The 13,278-nt window shown below is 35.7% G+C and overlaps 1 protein-coding gene across 12 annotated transcripts in view; it reads right to left on the bottom strand.

Annotated features, from left to right (window-relative positions):
- The window catches only part of VEZT (vezatin, adherens junctions transmembrane protein), a 67,804-nt gene that overhangs the window by 28,070 nt on the left and 26,456 nt on the right, over nt 1-13,278 (bottom strand). For 5 of the 12 annotated variants that reach the window (XM_043881655.1, XM_043881579.1, XM_043881664.1 and 2 more), the window contains exons 2-5: nt 12,327-12,461; nt 8,629-8,715; nt 3,149-3,324; nt 967-1,242 (exon numbers count right to left, since the gene is read on the bottom strand). In XM_043881655.1, coding sequence (XP_043737590.1) covers nt 967-1,242; nt 3,149-3,324; nt 8,629-8,715; nt 12,327-12,461 — 674 coding nt within the window. Of the gene's footprint in view, nt 1-966; nt 1,243-3,148; nt 3,325-5,696; nt 7,070-7,217; nt 7,322-8,628; nt 8,716-9,219; nt 9,293-12,326; nt 12,462-13,278 lie in introns of those variants that run through there. The other 7 variants (XM_043881628.1, XM_043881614.1, XM_043881604.1 and 4 more) reach the window with 7 other exon arrangements.

Genomic DNA, 13,278 nt, shown 5'->3' with positions numbered 1-13,278 from the left:
CTTTTATTCAAGATTATTTAGGTTCTTCTCCAGAGCACAGCAGAGTGAAGGAAGTAATGACCACCCAAAGTTCTTCTGCCCACCTCTTTTCATGACTTTCCAGATACAACTAATTAAGAGCAATAATTTTTCTTTACCATATACTTACTTCCTCCCATCTATAGGCTACAAAGGTTATATAAATTATTAAATATACTACAGTACAACTGCCATGTGTGAGTATTTAGGCGGCAGTGTACAGGAAACCAAATTTGAGTCAGATGGGATGAACTTGAATATTTGCTCAACCATTTATAACTGCATGCCTTTAGCTGTATGCAATATTGTCTAGAACAGTATATGGAACAAAACTGGTGCTTTCTCTTTAATAACACAATAAATAGGCTGTCTATCTGGTACCTTAGCACACTTACAGCTAGACTAATGAATATTTAATTTCCTGTATTAACTATCAGTGAGAGCATATAAGAGTGTCAGTGCCATAATACCTCCTAATATTAACCTACAGAATATTATTAATACATGGCAAGATTTTTCAGAATGAATTCATGTGAGTTCATCTATCATGTAAACTGAGTAAAGAGAGCATCTGGGGGTGAGTAAAGGGAACAAATATTTATTGGGTAAATATTGCATGCAAGGGTTTTATATATATATATATATATAAAAAATATTAATGTCTCTATATTATCTCATATAACCACATGGTAACACAGAGAAATAATCATGATTCTCAAAGCACTTCGGTTTCTCAAAGTAAATAAATAGACTCACACTACTTATTAAATCTAGCATATAATGTATTTATTTCTTCACTTAGTAGTTAACAGACTGTAATAAATACTAAAGAGAAACCTAGTTTTTTTTGTAAATACAATACAGAAATGAAAATAGGTAATAAATATTCTAATTTAACTAGGTAGTAGAAAATAGTTATTTAAAAAATAAAATGAAAAATGAACTCACAGTGTAAATCCTCTGGAAATGACTTCAGTTTCTTGAATGAGACGTAAAGCTTTTCTCACAAGGTTAGTAAAACCTCGGCTATTTGTTACTATATCTTCCAAATAGACATTGTATTTTTTTAGAGTTATTTGTAGTTTTGCTGTCCTCCATAATCGCAAAGATCTTATGATCAGATAAACAAATAGAATCACTCCCCATACCAGCCAGGAAGATACAATCCACCAAGTGGGAAGCATAACAAGCAAACTAATGAAGGCAAACACCACTGAGACATCCCTGGAACAGAGAAACCAAGAAAATTATATCCATCAGTCTAGAGAAAGATGAGTTTCTCTAGTCAGTTTTCTAAAATAGATAAAATGCTAGCTTCTCTATAAACTATGACTTTATAAAATATGACATTTTAAAAAATAACTTGAAACAGTTAAAAAATATCTAGTACCACTATCTAGTTGCTAGATACCACCGTCTAAAGCTAATAAGTTTAGGTGATCGATATATATAGGTGTCTTCTGAATAAACTTTTTTTTAAAGATACGTACTCTTTAACCTAAAAACAATTACAGATTTTAAAATCTGATTTTATAAATATAAAAGTAAAAAGCTTTAATTGTACTAGTTTTTAATACTAAAAACCTTATCAGCTATATTCCAATACAAAATAGTTAAAATAATTAAAAATGTTTCATATTTGGAGATATAAATAAATTTTTTCCTAAAATCAGACTCTAATTATTTGTGCAAAAACATATAATATCTCAACAAACTATAAGCATTTTTCCAATTAGAAATACTATACACTTTGTAATTGCTTTGAATAAAGTCATCTAATTTTAAGTTGTCATCATTACAATTCTGGAATATAGATCTTCATTGAAGACCATAATATGCACAAGCTTTGTACTTTCATACTGCTTTAAGTGAAATCAAAATACATCTGATATTTTTTAATTTAGGCAAATTATAAACCTATAAATTTCTTTCAAGCAGTGAAGGCTTTGATGAAAACGTTTACATATAAGAAGGCAAATATAGGGGAGTTGTATCTAAGGATATCCAAGAAACATCATCATTAATACTTGAAGATAGTTACAGTCAAACTATAAAGAAAATAACATATGAGAATATTTAATAGATATTTAATATTTGCCTGCCAAAATCTCCCTTGGAATTAGGCAATATTGGTAATATCATAGCAAAATCTCATCATATACTTTTATATATTTATAGCAAAACCTGTAAAGGATTTATAGGCCTCAGAGTTGCTTAATCACCTTTGTGGTCAAAGGAATACAAAGTTGTAAAATTCTGAAAACCTATGATTCCTTTTAGCGGCTCCTTAAGTTCTTAAATTTTTAAATGGTACAATGCTGTACACTTCATCATGACAGTACCTGAGTAACTACACATTTGGAAAACACTATACATGGCTACCTGTTACAAAACGAAGCATTTGTCAACATGACAGGAAAGACAGATAAATTCAGAACACTGAGGCCAATGAATGTAACTGCCCATGTAACTTGAACAGTTTGAGCAATAATTTAGTTCATTTAATAAGCTCATACTTTAATAGAAAGAGGATATTACAGTTTTGAGTATATAATTCCTTGTTACTATACATATATGTATTTCTTTCTTAATAGATGATGGCCCAGCACTTGTGCATTAAACACAAACACTTCAAGTGTGGACAAGTTTTAAGACAATTTGAATTGTCTATGTTCCCTATTATCTCATCTCACCTAACAAAGTAGGAATCGACTGTTTATCTCCATGTCTCATACTCTCCTGGGTGTCTCTACAATGTAATTATTATATAATCTATTAAGGGTAAAGAAACATGAAGAACTGGCTAGGACTTCATGCACACATGTGTATAAGAGAGATTCTTTTTTGGCATATGTTAATCCTGCTTATTGGGCTGTTATACACAGAACTAATTACACTGAGTTGCAAGTACATAATAATCAAACTGGATGTTTCTTCCCACTTTCATTTTAAATGAAATCTCACTTCCCATTTTCATTTTAAATCCTCTTTTTTGAAACCTCTGGCATATCATTATATTAATTATAATGCTAAAATGTTTATAATGCCTTTATAATGGAGAGGATGATGACAGATTTCCTCTGCTAATACTCTAAATGTAAACAAAGGATAGATGTTTTCTGGACAGTACCAAATATTAGGGGTTGCCAGGGAGCAAAGTGTTGGGAGGTGTCCATTTTCCTGTTGTTGAGGTTGCCCTGCAGACAGGATACTGGGATCAAGCAGCTCAATCAGCTCCACATCCTCTTGTAACAGGACTTCCTGTTGCAGGATAGTATGGAGTGAGTCGAGTCGGAATCCAGTATCCTTGCCATTGAAAGACCAGAAGAGAGGTATTAATACACACATAATTTTGTGTTAAATATTAAGCTCCTACCATGCTAATAAAATTAGAGGTGTTTATTTACAGTATAGACTCCAAGAAGAAGAAATTATAGTCAATCAGTTTTTAATCTGATGTACAAGGTTATATTTTCACAATAAATATGAAGCAAAAAAAAAACAGAGGTAGACATCACTGAGCCACATATTGAGTGAAATATGTATTTTTTATAGATTAATAAACCTGTTAAGCCTAATTAATTAAATGGCTGCAAAACAACATGGAAAATATAATCCTCTAACAGATATGCTGTCCCTAGACACAGTAACAATATAGCCAACATCTAAGAATAACATCAGCAGGATCAAGGCTTTCTAAAAATGAAACATTCAAATATTAAAAAAATACATCATTAAGGAATATAATACAAAATGACCCTAATGTGTGCATAGCATTTTATAGTTTACAAAATGCTTTCACATATATCAGCTCGTTTATTTCTCCCTCTTTCCCTTTTATCCATCTATTAAAGAATATCTTATAACATACCAGGCAACATGCTTGACACCAAAAGCACAAAAAAATAAACAAGACATACAAGTCTTTACTCTTAGAGAGTTCAGAGTTTAAAGGAGAGGGCTGAAAGGTAAGCAGTTAAAATATAAAGTGCAGACAAGTGTGACGAGGTTTAACTAGGTTATTATGCAAACGGCACTGAGGGAACAAACTGCCACAAAGAGAAGGTGAAAAAGCCTAAGTGTAGTTTTAAAGAATATACAAGAACTGAGCAGATGAAAGAGTGGGAAGAATGGGATGAGACAGAATGAAAGCAAGCCTCGTCTAGCATGGGGACCTGTAAGTGATCAGTATTAGTTTTGGGCAGAGCGCCCCTGGTGGAGAGATGAGATGAGGTAGCAATGTCAGAGCAGCTCTCACAGTTGACCCTGTCACGTACATTATCATTTTCTGTCCATGCTATAGAGGAAAAACTGAAGCTCAGAGAGACTAAGTAACATTCCAGAATTCTGATTTTAAATCATATGTCTTTGGTAGTTAGTTGATTCTGCTTCCCTGAATATAGTCTTCTCTATCAGAAAATTTAAATTTTTATTTTGCATTAGATTCAGGAATAGAATGATCCTCTTGTATGATAAAAAATAAAGAGAACTTGCAATGGACAAGGCCTTTAGCAATCAAAGGAAAATCAGTTAGGTCTAGGGTTTCCTCTTCTTAGTTAATCATTCCCAGACCACAGAATCTAGCCCGAGCTCATCATGAGGACTTAAGCAAGAAGGCAGTGATCCGTACACTACAAGTATATATCCTCTTGATCATGGGTTGTACACATCACTTTCAGAGAAGAATATTTTTAATATGAAGCCTATTTGGATATATTTCTTATCAATAATAATAATAATAATAATAATAAAATCTCAGTGAAATGCAGATCTTCTGTTTAGCCTGATATGGATTTTACCACCTACTGATATTCCCTGGACGTACCTCTGCAGCACTTTTATGGCTCATGTTTGAACCACTGCTTCCTCTCTTCCTCTCTTTTACAATCCTAACGTTAGGAACTACTTAATTTTTTGAGATTCCATCCCACTTTCATAAACAGAGAACAGCACGACTTACTTTATACTACTGTTGAGGGTGGGAAGGGGGACAGGCTGGAGAATATCGACAGCATGTGGGCAGTGGGAGGCAGGGAGGGCAGTGGGTGGAACAGGGTAGTTTTTCAAGTAGTCCTTGAAATAAATCTTCATGTATTGGCCTTACAATTTGGTTTGGATTCCCCCATCAGACAGAACCATATTCAGATGTAAATATAAAAAATAAAACTTTTGCTACAAAAACTTGAAAGCAGGCCTTTTATGAGACTTCTATGTACTTATATATGGGTAAGTTTAAAAGAAGCCTAATTAAACGAAGGCCAACACTGACAGAGAGGGGGAAGCTATTAACATGCTGCTGCTGCTGCTAAGTCGCTTCAGTCGTGTCCGACTCTGTGCGACCCCACAGACGGCAGCCCACCAGGCTCCTCCGTCCCTGGAATTCTCCAGGCAAGAACACTGGAGTGGGTTGCCATTTCCTTCTCCTATGCATGGAAGTGAAAAGCAAAAGTGAAGTCGCTCAGTCATAGATGGGAGCTATTCCTCTACACAGGCTCTCTTATGGACCTGCTGCTTTATCAGGAACTCACTTTCTTCAACACCACTCCTTGGCATCAGATCTGCTGCAAAACTGGGATAAAGCCTCCCCAAAACCAGTGTGATCTGAGGTAGTATTGATAGTATTGGTGCTCTGTACTAGGGGGCAGGGGGAGAAGTGTGCTATGTGAACTTTGGCTTACCCTCAACAAGTCTTAGTGTCAAGACTTAGTGCCTGGGTTTATATCCTGGTCCCACAACTTAAGCAAGTTAATAATTTTTCTGTTCAGTTTCCTCATCTGCAAAGAGGATAATAATAGTATCCACTTCATAGGGTTGCTGCAAGGATTAAATAAGTCAGTATTTATAAACTGCTAAGAATATCTGGTGCACAGTAAGCACTATGTAAGTGTTAGCTGTTAATGTTAGTACATATGAAATACTTAAAAATACAATAAAGAAAAGCATTATAATATAAAAACTTACAGAACATAGCACACTAATTATTACAAGGTTGCTGTAGAAAAGAGATCCAACAGGCCCTGAGGAACAGCTAGTACTGCTTATTGAAAAGATTCCAATAATCGAAACATGGAACACAATTCACAGCATAATAGTACATATATAGAGACTAGGCAAGGAATAAACAAAAAGGAAGACTACACTGGGCTGATGAAACATTGGTGGATAAAACTGGAAAGGTAGATTAAGGCCAAATTATGCAAGCACTTTCATGACAGTCAAAGTGATGAACTGGACTTGACTTGGTAGGTAGCAGGTATCTTTTTAGAATCTAAACAGGGAAACAGCATGAGAAGATAACTTAGGAAGAATACTGCCTGGATGGAATGAAGAGTATGAGAAGCACTGCTAAAGAATAAACAGATTTCTATTGTGGCCCCACATATTCATGTGTCAATATACTTCAAAGATCTTACACACTTTAAAATATATAGTGCTATTTAATTAAGCTGATGAGGATCAGGTGAGACAACTTCTGGGCAAGCACTTTACAGGCTAAAAAGTGCTTAGAGAGTGCCAATACCACTAGTATCATAGTTGCTATTAAATTTTTTTTTTTAATCTTTAAGAAGAAAAGTACTACTTTCATGAAAATGAACAATAATAAAATGTTCAGATATCATGGAGCAATTGCCAGTATCTTTATAAAAGGAAAGAGGGGCTCATTCAATATCTGTATAGCTAACAAAACTTTAAATATTTTATAATCAAGGGAAAAAAGTCAAGCAACTTCATGCCAGATGCCAACTGGGCAATTCCTTATTCTATTACTTGTGAACTATTTCTCAGGTATGTACTTCCTAAAATTCTCCATAATCTAGGCACAAAAGAGATGCATACAAAAGCTGGCACTTTAAAGTGAAACATGACATGAAGTCTGCATGTGGCCAGTGACAAAGATCCAAGAATGAAAAGATCAGGACTACACACTATGATTAAACCGCAGAAATATGTATATGCACCCATACACCTTACCACAGGGCTTCCCTCAGGGCCCAGCAAAGAATGGGCCGTGTAAAGAATCTGCCCACGGTGCAGGAGATGCAGGTTTGACCCAGGGGTGGGGAAGATCCCCTGGAGGAGGCCATAGCAACCCACTCCAGAATTCTTACCAGGAGAACCCCATGGACAGAGGAGCCTGATGGGCTACAGCCCAGGAGGTCACAGAGAGTCAGACATGACTGAAGAGGCCAAGCACATACCTTACCACAGTCCTAGTATCGCTGAAGAATGAAAATGGCTCCACCTGGATAGAGACGATACTCTACATAGATGAAAGGATACTTCACTGACCTTCTCAAAACCCCTATGAAGATAAACCTAAACAGAGAACCTGCCCAAATGGATTGCTAAAAAGGTAATTTTAGTCAGTAAAAACAACACACAAACTAGAGAGGTGGTACATTATAACGGAAAGAGCCTGGGCTTTGAAACCAGGAGACTTGAGTTCAAATTCTGACTCATTTTCTAGTTGAAAATTTTTGAACAACTCTCTTAATGAGTATTCTTAATCAAACTGAAATATCTGAACCTCAGGCTTTCCAAATGGTAAACCATACTGAACCTTACATAGTGTTTAGATTACCAAATCAAAATGTGAAAGCACTTTGTAAATATCCCTTAACAAATGATAATTTATAATAATAATAATTAAATTATCATCTTAAGGTCATAGGCCAGCAGAAGATTCTGAAATCTGCTTACTTGTGAGAGAATTTTATTTTTTTAAGCTATACTACCTATTACTAATATGAGGATGTAAAAACATTGAGTCACTCCTTGGGGCTCAGAGATCACGCAAGTCTTTGGGAAACTCTCTGATTTATCAGTCCCAGAAGACTAAATTTTATACATGAAGTTGTCAGAGAATGGTGGGGCTTCCCTGATGGCTCAGATGGTAAAGAGTCTGCCTGCAGTGCAGGAGACCTGAGTTTGATTCCTGGGTTTGGAAGAGCCCCTGGAGGAGGGCATGGCAACCCACTCCAGTATTCTTGCCTGGAGAATCCCCATGGACTGTCGTCTGCCAGGCTCCTCTGTCCATGGGGTAGCAAACAGTCAGACACAACTGAGTGACTAAACACACAGCACAGAGAATGGTAAATTAATGACAAATAAATAAGGGAGGAACCACACTCTTGATTTTGCCCAAACTTTGTAATCAAAGGCTGTGGAATAGAGACAATCAAGTTCCTAAAGAAAAGAGGGAAGATCCCACTAATGGATCTGTTCTCTAACTCACTGAGAGGAATACTGGTCAGTGGAGGAAGATGGCAGCAGGACATGAATAATCTAACAAATAGGTCTTCAATAACTATCAGAATATCCTAAACTCAGTGGCTAACAACCTCTTTGAAGATCTATGAAATACTACTGAGTCCACATGCGAAGATTCCCAGTTATTGAAGAATCTCCTTTTTCTTTTTCCTTAGGTGATACAAACTTTTTTAACAATTCACGAAGTGGATAATCTCCTTTTAGAGAACAGCCCAGAATTTCTAATTAAAATTAGTCACTGCCCAAATCAGTAGCAAAAAAATTTGGAATCATTGATTTTCTCATTGGAAAAGAAACTGGAGCCCGGAAAAGTGACCAAAAAGTAAAGTGAACACTTACCAACTTGTGAAGCAAGTCATCATTCTTATTGGACTGAGCCAAAATCCAACTCTTGATGGTTTCAGCCACTTTTAACAGGATGCCTTGCTGAAGGAGATGAATGACATTGTGCAAGATTATTAAACCACAGCTAAACATCAGAAAAACTTCAAATAACCTACTGCTAATTAATCACATTTTTTTAAATCAAAAAGTTAAAATCATCTAGGTTGTATTATATGCTATATTATGTGTTTTGCCAGTATGTCTCAGTCTCCTTACTGATCCCAAATTTAACCATATATCAGAATCACCTGGAGATTTTAGCTAGGAACATACTCCCAGGCCCCCCAACTAAACGTTCAGATTCAGTGAGTTTGGAATGAGACTTGGAAACCATTTAATCTTGGGTACACTATGTATTAATACTACCTATGTCAACACGATGATGATATGGGTATTTCAAAAGGAAAAGCAAGTGCTCCGAGTTCTCAAATATTAAGAACATTTCATTCTACAATATTAAAGCAGAAATTTATTTTAACAATTTTAGAATAACTGTCTCATATTGAAATATGTTATATTATTGAATCAATCAAAAATTCAGTTTACCTTATTAGCTCATTTCCTGAGCAGGCCAGTAAATGGAGTTTACATTCACTGAGTGACTATAATATTCCAGGTACTGAAAAAGGGTTATGGGAACAAAGATGAATATACATAACTGCTGTTTTCAAGAACTTAGAAGAGACAGTACAAATAATTACAAACTAATGTAAAATCTGGGCTTCCCTGATAGCTCAGTTGGTAAAGAATCCACCTGCAATGCAGGAGATCCTGGTTCAATTCCTGGGTTGGGAAGATCTGCTGGAGAAGGGATAGGCTACCTACTCCAGTGTTCTTGGGCTTCCCTTGTGGCTCAGCTGGTAAAGAATCTGCATTACAAGATTCTGTAGTGAAGGAGACCTGGGTTCGGTCCCTGGGTTGGGAAGGTCCCCTGAAGCATGGGAAAGGCTACCCACCTCCAGTATTCTGGCCTAGAGAATTCCATGGACTGTTGCAAACAGTTGGACACAACTGAGTGACTTTCACACTGGGTTCGATCCCGGGGTTGGGAAGATCCCCTGAAGCAAGGGAAAGGCTACCCACCTCCAGTATTCTGGCCTAGAGAATTCCATGGACTGTTGCAAAGAGTCTGACACAACTGAGCGACTTTCACACTTTCTTTCACAATGTAAAATCTGGAGAAGTGTAGGAGGAAGGAGTTCAAGAGGAACTGACACTGGCGCTAAGCCCAGGCAAGGGACAAGGATTGAGTACAGGAGGGAACCATGGAAGCATATGCCACTCAGACAGTGGCAGCTAAGAGTTTGGGCCAGCAAAGAGCCAAGGGAAGAACAGAAGAGTAATGAAGTTTAAAAGGTACACTGAGATAAATTTTAAAAGACTGTGGTCTTAATAGTTTTGAATTTATCCTATAGACTATGAGGAGTCATGGAAGGTTAATACAAGGAAGTGAAACAATAAAAATTTGCACGTTAGAAAAATAACTGGCAACAGAGCAACGGCTGTACCAGCAAGGAATGAGTGTAGCCAAGAAGCATGATTAGGAGGGTATGTAATAGTCCGGCTAAATAATGATAAAAGCTTGCACTAGGGTAGTAAAAACAGCAATAACTAAGGATTAGATTTTAGAGAGAAAGAAGTTGAGTCACTTACTGACCAAATCAACGTTAGAGTGTGGGAAACTGTAAGATAAATTGAGAGGGTAGTAATTTGGGAATACAGAAAAATATTTTCTTTGTTTCAGGGATACTGAGAAAAAAAGCTCTGCTTTAGGCATGTTGAATCTGAATTTCCTGGAGCACAGGCAGAATGTCTAACAAGTATCTGGAACTCAGTGAAAATGGAGAATAGAAAAAAGTGCCAATGAAGGCAAGAAAGTGGATGAGATAGTTCAGAGAAAAAGAGACCAAGCAGAGGACTGATGCTAAAACTTTATGGAAGGAATGTTTAAGAATAATCCCAGGAAAAGAAACCAGAAACATATACAGAGAATGAATATTCATGAGAATACCAATACAGAATACTCAATAAGTACCTAACAATCACATTTTTAAAAGAAAAAGACTAAAAATGGTAACTGTTTCATCATGAACTCATACAGAAAATTTGCTTTCCAAAGGAGATAACTGGAACTTCATCACTTGAGCAGAATCTGGGGGGCAATTCTAAAAATATATCCCCTAAGAAGGAACAAGAAATCTTTTTAAAATTTAGCTGCCCCAGATTTATACAGAAAAAACTCATTTTAGAGAGATGTACCTTATGCAGTTGAAATGTGTGACAGGAAGACTAAATGAACTTTCTAGATATGTGGTAATTTTGAAAAACACCTTCTGACTATGCTTTTAACTACTCCTCAATTTCTGAGAGGATGAACTTTTAAACTCTTATTTATAAACTAATAACAATATTTCTAAAAGTAAAAATACTGTCATAAATGAAGAGAATTAAATACTTATAAAACCCAAGTTTACACACACACACACACACACACACGAGGTCAATGTCCATCTCCGGCCCCAACACTATCCCTTGACCCATCCTTTGTCTTTTGTTGCCAAGTAATCTCAAATTCAAATTTTAATCTATAAATAATCTTTTAGATATATCTTTTGGTTTTGCTTTTAAAACTTTCCCCAGAAATATCTGTATTCGAAAGGAGCAAGGAGAAGAAAGGGTTGAGGTAGGGAGGACTCTCGAACCTGGTTCTGGTCTGTGGGTGCTCTCACTCCCTAGCTCCTTCCTTGTGAGAATGAGCTAAAGAAAACACCGTTTCCCTGGTGCTTACTCTGCCGTTGCATTTGGGTCCAGCTTGGTTACTTCACATTTTAGAGTTTTTTCCTAAGAAGAACAAAAGGAAAGATCCTTCCCTTTCTATCTTACAGAGTAAATGATTAAGTGAAAACTTTAAAATCTTCCTCCCAAAAGTAACTGACTCCTATATTAAAACACTGATTAAATTAGAATGCTCAAGAAATGAGGTAATCTGGTTATATTTTTTTCTTTTAGAATTCTTTTTGTTAAAACTGAAATGTACTGGAATATTTTATTTTGGTAAATACAATAATAGAGCACAAATAGAGCACTAATAGCACAAATCAATCTAGTGAACCTAATTATTGGTGGCTTCTTCAAGTACCTCAGCCTCACAATGCTGTCTATCAACTACGAAATACTTACTATATAAAATATATGATACTGCAGATATAAAGGGCAGCAGAAACTGAGGTATCTTTGAAATAATTTATTAAATATTAATTTGCTTTCTTTTTAAAAAAATCTAAAGAAAAAAACTCTAGTTATTGTAGGAGTCCTATAGTTGGGTTCCCATTAAGGTACTGATTTTTGTTTTTTTTTTCTGGTTTACTCTAAGTAACTTCAATATTTAAATAAGCAATATATTTTGATCCTCAATCATATTAATTTCAATTCATTATACAAATTACCCATGAGATAGTCCAAAATACCAAGGATTCATGTTTATAAACAGATACATACCACTGATGAAATAAAAATTAAAGTCTTAACCAGTGCAGGGGAAGAACATGGAGGTGCCAATAGGTGTTTTTTTGTAAGGATAAGGATAAAGGCAATTTAAATAAATCAGTAAAAGACAAAAGATTGAGTCATAGAGAATGAAGATGCCTTCTTACTTTTGGCAGGGCTCTTGCAGGAGGCTTTTGCTGTCCCTCTGTCACTGTGCTTTTTTCTGCTTTTGGTGACAGAGAAGAACATACTTCAAAGTCTGTGTGTCCCAGATCCTGTAAGTACTGGTAAAGTGGAGAATTCTGAAAGAGATGTAAAATAAATTTCAAGATAATTACTACAGTTGACCCTTTAACAACATGGGTTTGAACGACAGGGCTCCACTTTGATGATTTTAAAAAATACATACACACTACAGCACTACATATGAAGGGTGGCTAAAGCCCAGGAAGAGGAACTGAGAGTAGGGAGGATTTGCTGTGAAGTTATATGCAAGTGGGTGCCTCTGACCCCCCCTATATTTCAAAGGTCAACTGTATTTCAAAAGTTTTAGAGGCCAAATTCAACATTATGACAAATATGCCCAAACTGAATTATTTACACAATGCCACTTAACATCAGAAGAAAAAAAAAAAAATCAACAAACAATTCAGCAGGAAAAACTAAATAAAATAGACATTTTTTGCCAGCAAGAAAAAATGAATTTAGGAATATAAATAGATCTAAGCAATTTCTTTGTCCAAATTTTTGTAGTATTAGAATAAATCGCTTCAAAATAGCTAATTCTGGCTAAATATAGCTCCAAAAAGGACTCACAGTGAAAAATAGCTATTACTTGAAGACAGGAAGCAATGATTATACTGCATCAATTATAAATTTATCATACAGTCATACTGATTAAGTCAATCAGGCACAGATGAGTATTATGTATCATCTATCAGCACTGAAAATAAACTTAAAACACCAAGAAAGTTACCAAAATAAGCTTACATACAAACATATGGTAGATAAGAGACAGTGTAGGTTAAGAACAAAAACTCTGGAGCCAGATTTGGATTTAGATCCCAAAACTGCCTCCTACCAGGTTGGTAACCCATGGCGATTTATAATCTTTCTATG

The sequence above is a fragment of the Cervus elaphus genome, chromosome 3 (assembly GCF_910594005.1).
Source record: "Cervus elaphus chromosome 3, mCerEla1.1, whole genome shotgun sequence".
In the NCBI taxonomy this organism is placed as follows: domain Eukaryota; kingdom Metazoa; phylum Chordata; class Mammalia; order Artiodactyla; family Cervidae; genus Cervus; species Cervus elaphus.
The sequence above is the reverse complement of the archived record's forward strand: the minus strand, read 5'-3'. Positions and strand labels throughout refer to the sequence as shown.